The following is a 14414-nucleotide window of genomic DNA, read 5'->3' as shown; positions in this document are numbered from 1 at the left end:
GTTCCACAGGACTACATCCAGCATCTCTACGATCGTCTCCATGGGAGAATAGCAGCCTGCATTGCTGCGAAAGGTGGATATACACTGTACTAGTGCCGACATTGTGCATGCTCTGTTGCCTGTGTCTATGTGCCTGTGGTTCTGTCAGTGTGATCATGTGATGTATCTGACCCCAGGAATGTGTCAATAAAGTTTCCCCTTCCTGGGTCAATGAATTCACTGTGTTCTTATTTCAATTTCCAGGAGTGTAGAATGCACCACATAAGGCGTCATTCCCCAAATGGTACGCACTAACGGAAAAATTTTGAAATGGCGTGGTCAAACCCCTTAGGTGACCATCACATTAAAGGCCAAAACAGTTGAGACTCCTTTTAGTCGCCTCTTACGACAAGCAGGAATACCACGGGCCTATTCTTACCCCCGAACGCACAGGGGGGTACGAGCCTTGAAGGATGGCATTAAAATATGTAATGTAAATAGGCCATCAAGTTTGACGTTGCTTACAGAAGCAATATTTAGCATATTGCACCAGATGCTAATGTATGTGATACGCCCTGCTAAACCTGCAGGACAGGTAAGGTAGTTGGAATTGTGGAAAGGGGCCAAAATGAGCGGCTGTCAGTTACACTCGAACACATACAACTTTATTTATTTGACCAAACATTGCAGTACAAATTCTTGAACTTAGTTACCGGCTGAATACGCCACACTGTCTTATGCCGTAAGGGCACAACCACTTTAATTAAAAAACAAAAACGGCTGAAAGCCATTAACTCAAAATTCAGAGGCCAAAAGAATATTTAGCAGGCAGAAGACCTCACGTTTAAGTGGCTGAAGGCCCAAAAAATCTAACACTTGAAAAGCAACAACCTTAATTTAAAGGCGGCTGAAGGCCGATGATTTAAGACTCAAGGTAAAATTAAATCAAATAAAAACACAAGGCAGAAGACCTTAAATTAGGCTGAAGGCCCCAAAAAATCTAACACTTGACAAGTAAGGAACTTTAATTTTAAAACGGCTGAAGGTCCATGACTTAAAACACCACTAAAAACAAATCAACTTTAATTCAAAAGCATCGGCTGTGAGCCATACAAATACACACAGCAAAAAATAAGAACAGGCAGTGCAGCTAACGGCGCTCAGAAGTTTCGGGGGTCGGCCAGCACTTGAAATACTAACGTTAACTTACGTGAGACAGGCAGTCGGCCCAACCATTCTCGAGCCGACGACAACCCAACCGACAGACAATCAACGGACAGACCGACAAGGTAACTTGCGCTCCACTCGACCAGCACACAACCGGGAGTTCAATGCAAACGTAAAAGGCATGGACGCCCACAACCAAGTATACATTAAGCTGTCGAACTACAGACCTTGCTGGACAGCGACAACACGGTGAGGAAAGAACACTGCCTAAATTTACGTCACCAGCCAGGGCAGGTAACCTGAAAGTAAACGGCCACAAGGCAGAAAATTCCGCTGGTGCACTTCAATTGCAAATAACCAAATACAGTTAGACTCCACCGGACAGTGCCTAAACCTTCGCCAAATCGAACACACACGTTGTTCCTCGCGGGAATGTCCCAACAGCCAACAAGAACCAACGCCACAACGTGAACAGTCTTGACTTGCTGGTAAGTGAAATCCAAATTCAACTTTCGTGTCCAGGGTCTGTGAGGCACGGACCTCGTAGGAATGGAAACAGCCCCACATACTCCGACACTGCGAAGAGACCGGCAGCGGGCCCGGCCAAACAACGCCCCACGAAGATTCCCTCGCTGCTCCACACCAACCGACCGACTGCACACACACCAGTACAGAGACAGCTCTAAAATAACTGAGCAGTCGACATCAAAAGCTACACACAATTTCAAAAACACTAGGATGAAGAACGCAACCAATGCTAAAAGCAGTGACCGAGCAATGACACGGCCGAACCACGAGCTGAGACACACACCGCCAACCCATGAGAGACTGGCGAGCAAATACACGGCTATTACAAATGATTGAAGCGATTTCATAAATTCACTGTAGCTCCATTCATTGACATATGGTCACGACACACTACAGATACGTAGAAAAACTCATAAAGTTTTGTTCGGCTGAAGCCGCACTTCAGGTTTCTGCCGTCAGAGCGCTCGAGAGCGCAGTGAGACAAAATGGCGACAGGAGCCGAGAAAGCGTATGTCGCGCTTCAAATGCACTCACATCAGTCAGTCATAACAGTGCAACGACACTTCAGGACGAAGTTCAACAAAGATCCACCAACTGCTAACTCCATTCGGCGATGGTATGCGCAGTTTAAAGCTTCTGGATGCCTCTGTAAGGGGAAATCAACGGGTCGGCCTGCAGTGAGCGAAGAAACGGTTGAACGCGTGCGGGCAAGTTTCACGCGTAGCCTGCGGAAAATTGGCTCATGCCAGAACTGGAGACCGACAGCGCCGACTTCATCTTTCAACAGGATGGTGCTCCACCGCACTTCCATCATGACGTTCTGCATTTCTTAAACAGGAGATTGGAAAACCGATGGATCGGTCGTGGTGGAGATCATGATCAGCAATTCATGTCATGGCCTCCACGCTCTCCTGACTTAACCCCATGCGATTTCTTTCTGTGGGGTTATGTGAAAGATTCAGTGTTTAAACCTCCTCTTCCAAGAAACGTGCCAGAACTGCGAGCTCGCATCAACGATGCTTTCGAACTCATTGATGGGGACATACTGCGCCGAGTGTGGGAGGAACTTGATTATCGGCTTGATGTCTGCCGAATCACTAAAGGGGCACATATCGAACATTTGTGAATGCCCAAAAAAACTTTTTGAGTTTTTGTATGTGTGTACAAAGCATTGTGAAAATATCTCAAATAATGAAGTTATTGTAGAGCTGTGAAATCGCTTCAGTCATTTGTAATAACCCTGTACATTTCGTCCGGTAAGACGACCAACCGACGATCAACCAAGACCGTCCCCAGTTCAAGTCACGTGTGCTGGCGACGTTCGGGCGAGTCATGTCTATCCAAGCCACACTTCTGCTCCAACCCGACTGACTTCCGCCGCGTCCGAACAGCATGACCGCCAGGTCCGAACCGCACTGCAGGCGCGTTCCAACTCACTGCAGATCCGAACTCCACTCCCAACACTCGACAACCGGGAAGTAATAGCAGTCAGCAAAGGTGCTGCTGCGCTCACGGGGCGCCAAAGCAGCAACTCATTGACAACAGAAATTGAAACTAACACAACACTTCAGGTGGCAATATGGTAAAGAAACAAAAAACAAACAGGATGTCAAATACGAGATGGCGTGAAAACGAGCCAGGCACGGCTCAGTATGCTACAAATCTCTTATTCGCAAGTAGACAATACTGTCAAATAAAAACATAAAATTGCTGAAAGGAGATTTAGAAGCTATGATAATTAGCAAAGCCATCGTAATTCCTTTCTGACAGTTTCCTTTGGCTATGTCATGAACTGAGAGTGGTTGCCAGGACAGGACCTGATGACTGTGACTGGCTGATGGGGGTTTCTGGCTTGCCCGCAGGTGATTTACGCGGGTGTGGCGGCTGGCTTGATGTACGGCGCCCTGTTGTCCTCCATCATGGACGGCTTCCTGGTGTCGCTCTTCATCTACATGGCAGGCCACCTGCAGCTGCTCAATCTCATGCTGCGCAGCATCAGCGGGGGTCAGGCGGAGGATGACGAAGATGAGGACCGCCACGGCGAGAAGCGTCGTGACGTGGCAGCTGGTAGCCACTTTCATCAGGAGCAGCTCATGAGGTGGCGGCTCGCCCAGTGCGTCACCTACCATTGCCGTATCGACATGTAAGCAACCACGTATTGCTACACTTTTACTTCTTTGCTGCTAATTCGTTTCCTTATTTTGAACTACGCCACTAACAGTGGCGTATGACTCAATTTTATTTATTTCACAATCACTCCCATTACGACAACATAGCTGTGGGCATCAGATCCTTCCAAACGATATCCTCGTTGTATCTCTTCCAGTGCTACAGAACAATGCTGAAGATTAGATGGGTAGACCACATAACTAATGAGGAGGTATTGAATATAATTGGGGAGAAGAGGAGCTTGTGGCACAACTTGACAAGAAGAAGGAACCGGTTGGTAGGACATGTTGTGAGGCATCAAGGGATCACCAATTTAGTATTGCAGGGCAGCGTGGAGGGTAAAAATCGTAGAGGGAGACCAAGAGATGAATACACTAAGCAGATTCAGAAGGATGTATGTTGCAGTAGGTACTGGGAGATGAAGAAGCTTGCACAGGATAGAGTAGCATGGAGAGCTGCACCAAACCAGTCTCAGAACTGAAGACAACAACAACAACAACATCTCTTCCAGTACCATATAAAAACAAACTGTACTCCTTCTGGACAGCCTTGAAAGCCCCAAAGCTACTGACCGACTACCGTGTCACCCTCAGCCTATAGGCATCAAATGGTTCAAATGGCTCTGAGCACTATGGGACTTAACATCTGAGGTCATCAGTCCCCTAGAACTTAGAACTACTGAAACCTAACTAACCTAAGGACAACCCACACATCCATGCCCGAGGCAGGATTCGAACCTGCGACCGTAGCGGTTGCGCGGTTACAGACTGAAGCTCCTAGAACCGCTCGTCCACACCGGCCGGCTCCTACAGGCATCACCGAATCAGATATGGAGGGCAAGTGGTCCGCAGACCACTCTTCCGGCAGTTGTCAGTTTACGAGACTGAAGCCGCTACTTGTCAATCAAGTAGCTCCTCAATCTGCCACACAAGGGCTGAGTGCAACAGCGCTCGGTAGACTGGACGGTCACCCACCCAAGTGCTGGCCAAGCCTGACAGTGCTTAACTTCGGTGATCTGACGGGAGCCGGTGTTACCACTGCAGCAAGTCCCATGGCTCAAATACTACATAATTTTTCAAGTATTAGTTGTTTACTTCTGCAGAAAACAAGTAATTAGTTGAAAATGGAAATGAAGCGTCAGAAGCAAAGGTTCATTAACGAAATTTTATTTGGAAAAGAAGGTAGTAGAACCGTTATAGGTAAGGTGTCACAGATTGATGCTGAAGACCAAGTGAATATGAGATAAAACATGATATTCTCTGCAGCATCGGTGAGGAAGAGAGCATGTGGCAGACACTGATTAGATGAAGGGCACACTCAGATAGCTGCGTGCATTATAACGCCACTTCCTTGAAACGGAGTGGCGGTGAGGGGGGGGGGCGTGAGGGGAGTTAGGGAGGTGGGAAGGAACATTGCCAAATGTAGAGTAATACGATGACCCCGTGAAGACACGAGATAAGACCAGGAAAAAGAATAAGCTTAGGATGATTGTTTATATATTACATTAGGGAGTAGCTTGCTTTGCACTCGTACTAGATAAAGACACATGGAAAAAAGTGTAAAGGAGGGCAGAAATTGTAATACATTCGACAAGGAATGGAGTTAGTCGACGGTAAATGCTAAACTGAGATGAGGAGGTTGGTACAGGGGCAGTTGTGTTGATACACATCAAACACTCAGACTGATGAAACACACACACACACACACACACACACACACACACACACACACACACACACACAAACAAACAAAAGCACATGTACAGGATGTAACGTTCTGGTACTTATCCTGGTGATAGAGGATGGTGTACCGAACCACATTATATCAGTATTTACGTCATTTGCAAACTAATAATTATAGTTGTTACAAGTTCATATGTTTTTAGATTGGTTAGTAGTTCCAAGTACATGTGACAAGAGCAAGACATTAATGCCTATTTTCCCCTGGAAGGAGGTCAGGCGTTGAAATGAAATGTGGATGTGTGGACACAGAACTGTTAGTCTATACTGGCAGGCGTAGTCCGTTCAGTGGTGCAGCTACGACCATGTAGAAAACATCAGTTCATGAAGACTGCGATGTGTTCGTGGGAAGATTGTTCAATGCAGAGAAAAATCAACCAGCACTCTGATGTGTGTATACATTAAGGTACCACATAAAAATATCTGCGCTTATACACTTTACATACTGAATATGTATGTCGTCAGAACTGGTTCTATTGGTGACAGATCTGGGGATCATGCTGGCCATGGAAAAAATGGAAATGGCCCTACTGGAGGTGATTTGCCATTGCCTTCCTCCGAACGTAATGGGGATGAATGATGATGATGAAGACGACGCAACAACACCCAGTCATCTCGGGGCACAGAAAATCCGTGACCCTGGAGTACCTTAACATCACGGAGATAGTTCACAGACTGTATCTATGTGATGACGGTTCTCCGTAACATCACAACTTATCGTCTAGCCTCCTTTCTCTCTATTATTCAGTGAGAAATTTTTGTGATAGTCATTTAGCCCATCTGCCATGTAATCATATCATGCTGCATGGTGTGCTCCTATTTCATTCATCCATTAACTTTTAATTTCTGACTCTGTGTCTTCGTGTTAAATTTAACATGCTGCATTCCGATGCCGTCTGCGTCACTCATATTGGCTGGTTAATTTTAAGACGCCAGGTTTGGGAGCCACAATCTACGGTAACATTGGTAAACCAAATAAAGACCTTTCTTTTTAGACATACTGGAAAGTTTCAATTCTGACCGTTGCTAAATGTCTACTGTTATGTGTATTAAACTTTGATGTTACTTACTTGTACATGTAGTTCTTTCTAGTCGCTGTTTCCTGTAGATACAAACATAGTCAAAAATCAGTTAAATTTATTTTTATCTCTGTGACATGAATTGTAATAATAAACGAGTCTGAACATAATTTTAATCAAACATTTGTCAATACTTCTAATTTCGAAATGTACAATACCCACAGGGAAATAGTCCAACCCCGAAATTTTGTACACAGGTAAAATACGCCGAACGAAATGGACTGTCAAAATTTTACCTGTTAAGACGCACTGCCAGTATATTTTTTTAAATCTTAAAGTTATTAATTTTTGCCGCACGGAGAACCACTTATAAAAACGATTTCTATAACATTTCCTACCTAACAATCGAAGAGGCGAATAAGCAGATGCAGTCGTGACAAAAGGATGTAGCGCGAAGTTCGAAGTGCACACACGTGAATTTTAAGCACTGAAACATAAAAATAAATTTCTCACTTCATATTTTTCATTAACTTGCAGTTGACACCGACAGGTAAACTATTGCAGATGTATTTGCGACACAAGTTAGTACCAGAGGAAAGAAAATCAAGACAGTATAAGAAGCTACATTGCAAACGATTTCCATCAATCGGGACTTCAAGTTGTTGACATTACATACTATATAACAATTTCCGAACCTTTTCATCCCAGAGCAACACTTGCAACCTACGTCTTCAACTATTGGCTGGATGTATTCCAATCTCTGTCTTCCTCTACAGTTTTTACCCTTACAGCTTCTTCCAGAACCATGGAAGTTATTCGATGAGGTCTTAACAAGTATCCTATATACTGTACAATCTTATTGTCAGCGATTTCCGTATATTACTTTCCACGCCGATTCTGAGGAGAACTTACATTTTCCTTACCTGATTACTCCACCTAATTTTCATTATTGATCTGTAGAATCACATCTCCAGTGCTTCGAAGCTATTCTGTTTCCGTTTACTCACAGTCCATGTCTCACTATCATAGAATGCTGTGCTTCAGACATATATGCCCAGAAATTTCTTCCTCAAATTGAGACCTATGTTGGATATTAGTAGACGTCTCTTGGCCAGGAATGCCCCTTTTTTCCAGTGCCAGTTCGCTTTTCGTGTCCTCCTTGCACCATTCGTTATTGGTAATTTTGCTGCCTAAGTAACAGAACTTCTTAACTTCAACTACTTCGTAATCACTAATAGTGATGTCCAGTTTCTCGCTGTCCTCATTTCTGCTACTTCTCATTACTTTCGCCTTCCTTCGATTTACTCTCAATCCATATCCCGTACTCATTAGAGGGATCATTCCATTCAGCAGATCCTGTAATTATTCCTCACATTCACTGACGATAGCAACGTTATCAGTGAATTTTATCATTGATATCCCTTCACCTTGGATTTTGAATCTACCCTTGAACCTTTCTTTTATTTCCAACAGTGCTTCTTCGATGAACACGTATTGTGTTCGAGTATAATGACTATTCTGGAGACTAGAAATCTACTCTGTAGGAATCAGCATGGGTTTCGAAAAAGACGGTCATGTGAAACCCAGCTCGCGCTATTCGTCCACGAGACTCAGAGGGCCATAGACACGGGTTCACAGGTAGATGCCGTGTTTCTTGACTTCCGCAAGGCGTTTGATACAGTTCCCCACCGACGTTTAATGAACAAAGTAAGAGCATATGGACTATCAGACCAATTGTGTGATTGGATTGAGGAGTTCCTAGATAACAGGACGCAGCATGTCATTCTCAATGGAGAGAAGTTTTCTGAAGTAAGAGTGATTTCAGGTGTGCCGCAGGGGAGTGTCATAGGACCGTTGCTATTCACAATATACATAAATGACCTGGTGGATGACATCGGAAGTTCACTGAGGCTTTTTGCAGATGATGCTGTGGTGAATCGAGAGGTTGTAACAATGGAAAATTGTACTGAAATGCAGGAGGATCTGCAGCGAATTGACGCATGGTGCAGGGAATGGCAATTGAATCTCAATGTAGACAAGTGTAATGTGCTGCGAATACACAGAAAGATAGATCCTTTATCATTCAGCTACAAAATAGCAGGTCAGCAACTGGAAGCAGTTAATACCATAAATTATCTGGGAGTACGCATTAGCAGTGATTTAAAATGGAATAAGCATATAATGTTGATCGTCGGTAAAGCAGATGCCAGAGTGAGATTCATTGGAAGAATCCTAAGGAAATGCAATCCGAAAACAAAGGAAGTAGGTTACAGTACGCTTGTTCGCCCACTGCTTGAATACTGCTCAGCAGTGTGGGATCCGTACCAGATAGGGTTGATACAAGACATAGAGAAGATCCAACGGAGAGCAGCGCGCTTCGTTACAGGATCATTTAGTAATCGCGAAAGCGTTACGGAGATGATAGATAAACTCCAGTGGAAGACTCTGCAGGAGAGACGCTCAGTAGCTCGGTACGGGCTTTTGCAAAGTTTCGAGAACATACCTTCACCGAAGAGTCAAGCAGTATATTGCTCCCTCCTACGTATATCTCGCGAAGAGACCGTGAGGATAAAATCAGAGAGATTAGAGCCCACACAGAGGTATACCGACAATCCTTCTTTCCACGAACAATACGAGACTGGAATAGAAGGGAGAACCGATAGAGGTACTGAAGGTACCCTCCGCCACACACCGTCAGGTGGCTTGCGGAGTATGGATGTAGATGTAGATGTAGATGTAGAACAGAAGGAGCGAAAGACTGCTTCCCTGTCTTACACACTTTTATTTTGAGAAATTCTTTGTTTTCCACTTTTACTGTTCCCACTCGCTTCTTGTACATATTGTATATAACGCTTCGTTCCCTGCAACTTATGCCTATTTTGCTCAGAATATCGAACTCCTTGTACCATTTTACACTGTCGAAAGCTTATTCCACGTCCACAAATCCTATGAACATGATTTTTCTTGTCTTGTTTCCATTATCAACCACAGCGTCAGGACTGCCTCGCTGGTGCCGTTACCTTACCTAAAGCAAACTCATCGTCACGTAACTGTTCTGATCGTCACGCAACTAATCCTCAGTTTTCTTTTCCATTCTTCTGCATATCATTCCTGTCAGCAACTAGGATGCATGAGCTGTGAAGTTGATGGTGCGATAATTCTCGCACTTGTCGGTTCTTGCTGTCTTGGGACTTGTGGATAACGTGTTTTCGAAAGTATGATGGCATAGCGTCCGTCTCATACATTCTATACAGCAACCTGACTAGTTGTTTTGGTGTTACTCCTCCAATGAGTTTAGAAATTCCGATTGAATGTTATCTACCCCTTCTGCATTATTTGATCTTAAGTCTTCCAAAGTTCTTTTAAATTCTGATTCTAATACTGAATTCCCTGCCTATTCCATCACTTCATTATACAAGTCCTTCCCGTCGCTGAGGCCTTCAATGTACTCTTTACACTTATCCGCTCTCTCCTCTTTATTAGGCAGTGGAATTCCCATTGCGATCTTAATTTAACCGAAGGTTGTTTTGACATTTATATGTGCTGAGTCAGTCTCTTCGACAGTTATTTCTTTTTCGTTTTCCTCTCTTTTTTTATGTAGCCATTTTACTTGACTCCTGTGAACTTAGTATTTACTTCATTCCTAAGTGACTTGTATTTCCGCATTCCTAAATTCCTATGAACATTTTTGTACTTCCTTCTTTCGAAGATCAGTTTAAGTGTTTCTTCTGTTAACCATGGTTTCTTCGCAGTTACCTTCCTCGTACATAGGTTATTATTTTCAACTTGTGTGGCAGTCCCTTTTATAGCGTCCAACTGAGGGGCCGGCCGGAGTGGCCGTGCGGTTCTGGACGCTACAGTCTGGAGCCGCGTGACCACTACGGTCGCAGGTTCGAATCCTGCCTCGGACATGGATGTGTGTGATGTCCTTAGCTTAGTTAGGTTTAAGTAGTTCTAAGTTCTAGGGGACTGATGACCACAGATGTTAAGTCCCATAGTGCTCAGAGACATTTGAACGCGTCCAACTGAACTGTATACAGAGCTAATCATTATACAGGTATCCCACTAATTTGTACATTGATTCTTCCTGACCAGTCTCTTAAGCTTCAGCTTACTCTTCGTCATTACTGAATTGTGGTCTCAATCTGTATCTGCTCCTTTATAATCTTACAATCCAATATCTGATTTCTAAATCTCTGCCTGACCATAATATAATTTGAAATATTCCCGTATCTGCCGGCCTTTTCCAAGTATAGCTTCTCCTCCCGTGATTCTTGAACACAGTATTCGCTATTACTGGTTAAAATTTATTACAAAACTGAAATAGACGTTCTCCTCTCTGATTCCTTTTACCAAGCCCATATTTTCACACGACTCTTTCTTCCACTCCTTCCCCTACAACCAGATTCTAATCCTCCACGGCTTAGATTTTTATCTTCCTTTGCGTAATGAATTAGCTTTCAGTATCCTGATATACTCAACGTCTTCATTTTCAGCTTGCGACGTCAGCATGTACATCTGAACCATCGGTTTCGATATTGGTTTGCAGTCGATTCTGATGTGAACAACCCTATTACTGAACTATTCACATTGCTCACTCATTGTTCTACCTTACTATTCATAAGAAATCCTGCTTCCTTTATATCATTTTCTACTGCTGTTCATATTACGTTATACTCATCTGACCAGAAATGGTTGTCTTATTTCCATTTCACTTCACTGACTCCCACTGCATGTACACTGAGCCTTATCATTTCCCTTTTCAGATTTTACAGCTTCCCTACCACATACAAACTTCTGACATTCCACGGCTCGAATGGGAGACTAGTCCGGAATATTTTGACGGTGAAGACGGTGAAGAGATCATCATGACACTGTTTCAAATGTTTCAATTATAGACCGTGAACACACATCAAGTGTCTTTAATGCAATGGCTTCCGTTGCTTTCTGCACTTATGCCGTTGATCATTGCTGATTCTACCGCCTTTTAGGGTGTGTTTCTCACCCCAAGGGCAAGAGAGCGCTTTGAACCTTTGTCCGCTTCTCCGTCCTCTACGGCATGGCCATTGTCACTCAGGGTGCCTTTTATGCCACAAATCTTCGGCGGCCATTGCTGGTAGTTTTTGTTCAAATTTCAGATAGTGGAGGGTTTCGAAACCTGGACTGAAGACGTTTCCATTACTAGTCAAAGACGCTACCTCTGGACATCGGGTCCTACTGTAAAGAAAGTTTTACACCGTTGAAAATTCGTTTTATCGAGATGGTGAATGAGACTATAGGTCCCGGGGAATCCGATTTTTATTAACAGTCTTTTCGCCGTCCTCCTAAAGACGGACCTGGCTTTACGTCCAGACCAACAGTCCAATAAAAACAATCAACTATTCTGTACACATGCTGACAAGATGTTTCGGATGTAACACTGAAGATTATTCTCTCCTTTTTCAGATTTTGCTACATCGATTACAAGACTTTTGTGAGTAAACAGTCCCTTTTTTTAATTTTTGGTCGTAATGTATCTTGATGTTTCTCAAACAGAGACTAAGTTGCGGAAGCAGTAATCGACTGATACTTATCACAGGCATTGTTGTATGCGAATGTATCACAGCGTTCATCGACTGCACAAGCGATTCTTCTATTTTTGCTCGACAATGGAAACTGCTGTTTGCACGAAACCTGGTTGATTGTCTATCTACACATCTTTTAGGGGCTAACAAGAAACTTCGCCTTCACGTCAGCTACGAATTTGTCTGTACTATTACCTATTAATGACATCTTCTCTACCCGCTTACCTGAGGTAAACTTCGTAGTTTTGTGACTTCCTTTTTCCCATAATTTCCTGAATCTGTGTAACCAGTTTGAAAAGCCTGTAAATCAGTAACGTTCATCGCAGTTGAGAGCATCCAGTCTTGTAGATTTGTCTCGGTAATGGAGCACTGACTCTCATGAGCAGTTCTAGATGTTTTGAATAGATTTTCTCTCACACTTTTTCGAGTTTCAGTTAGGTGCATGTTTCGTACTTCGTGTAAATCTTTCTTGCTCTCACGTAATTCTTATTCATATCTTGCGGAACGAAACCGGCTTTGCACACTGCTTAAGTTTAAACGTCTTCTCCTTCCTTCGTTTAAAGGAATCACTTTATAGCCTTTTCTTTGTCACCGAAAGCTATTACTGTACATCTTTTCTTTGGGCTTGGAATGTACTCTCTTTTTATTCAGAATTTAGCACGACATTCATCATTCGAATCACAAGTCGCGGAATTGTCTGTGTTTTCTCCTGTTTCTTCTAATGTTACTACAACTTCTAACGATACGTCGACACACTGGAGTGAACGACCAAGAAATTAACTAATAAATAACACATACCTAGGTCTTCAGGAGAACTGATTTCAGCAGCATACCATGTTCTCCATGCTTCATCTTTGCAACTTTGAAAACGTCATAGATTCCACATTATTGTGAAACTATGGAGTCTGCACAAAGAGAGATGCTATTAGCAAGCATCAGCCACGAAATCACAACGAAATTGTTTCAGTTTCATCTCCATTGTCAATACTCAATGATATCGCGACGGAAACTACTAATTATTATGAATATTAAATGAGTTGCTAATTCGAGCGAATAGCAAGTGTGAACAATTGTATCACAGAAACGATCAATGGAAAATTAAATTTGCTTTACAAATTTTGATCGCGTTGTGCCGTGTTATCTGTTTACCACTGTGCCGTCAATCAAGGATATTGTGCCCGCCATGTTGCTAATGCGCTGTCTGCTACGGCTGCGGCAGTGATAACATTGCAAAGCTAGGAAAATGTTAAATTTCAACGTTTTTTTTAAAATACTTGCAGTGTGTCTAGGAAAGCTAAATTTTTGACATTATCGTTGTTTCACTGTATTCTTCCTGTATAAAAAAATTCAGGACAGGTTTCGACATGTCGGATTGGATAGTTTCGTAATAAGAGTTATGGTGAAAGAAACAACAACCAGAAGCAGGGTGAAAAATGGCACAAAAGTAGAAAGCAACGAGCGTGAAAGACAAAAACACGAAAAAAATATTTTTTGCATGATTTCAACAATATTGAAATGCATAATGATTTTGATGGGGTCACATGAAACTTTCATCATTGTGTCCACTTTTATCGCATATTTTTGAATGGCCACGTGAACAAAAATGGCTTATTAAACAAGATGTTTTTCATTTCAGGGGTGTACAGCGTCTGAGTACGTTATTTGGACCAATCCTGCTGGGGCAATTCATGATGGACATCATAGCAATCAGCGCCACAGCCTTCGTCGCCATCGCTAAGGTAAGTCTTACACATTTTAGAGTTTATATGGGGACTAACACGTAACGAGTATTACATACTTGAGTGTTTGTTAGAAAGACACAGAGATTAGAAGAGTTATTACAACAGCCATGTTGTACAAAATTAATACTGTTAAGGTGATTATCTAGAAGTAAACTTTGTTCTAAGAATACCCATGATAAAACCTTTTCTCGTGAGGGACGAAAGAAACATTGTCTTTCAACGTGGACCACCGTACTCACAACTCTGATATCAATTCTAAAGAGTAGGTTATTAGGGGATGTTTTCATCTGAAGATAAGTTTTAGCAACGGTGATATGTAATTCATAGCACCGATAAAACGACGCTGCAGTTAGCAGTTAACTTATCTACATAATACATTACTTAAATCATCATGTAGGATTAACTGCTTAGCATTGATAATCCACTTGCAATTTATTTCGTTTAGGTGATAATAAGATCTATTTCCGACTACAGATTTTATACTAATTACTTCACCACACTCAGATC

The 14414-nt window shown here is 42.8% G+C and overlaps 1 protein-coding gene across 1 annotated transcript in view; it reads left to right on the top strand.

Moving 5' to 3' along the window:
* LOC126188394 (odorant receptor 83a-like) overlaps positions 1-14414 on the top strand; it is an 84821-nt gene that overhangs the window by 52670 nt on the left and 17737 nt on the right. Inside the window, exons 4-5 of the mRNA XM_049929995.1 lie at positions 3537-3817; positions 13802-13904. Coding sequence (XP_049785952.1) covers positions 3537-3817; positions 13802-13904 — 384 coding nt within the window. The remainder of the gene's footprint in view (positions 1-3536; positions 3818-13801; positions 13905-14414) is intronic.

This window comes from Schistocerca cancellata, chromosome 5 (genome assembly GCF_023864275.1).
Source record: "Schistocerca cancellata isolate TAMUIC-IGC-003103 chromosome 5, iqSchCanc2.1, whole genome shotgun sequence".
NCBI classification, from domain to species: domain Eukaryota; kingdom Metazoa; phylum Arthropoda; class Insecta; order Orthoptera; family Acrididae; genus Schistocerca; species Schistocerca cancellata.
The sequence above is the reverse complement of the archived record's forward strand: the minus strand, read 5'-3'. Positions and strand labels throughout refer to the sequence as shown.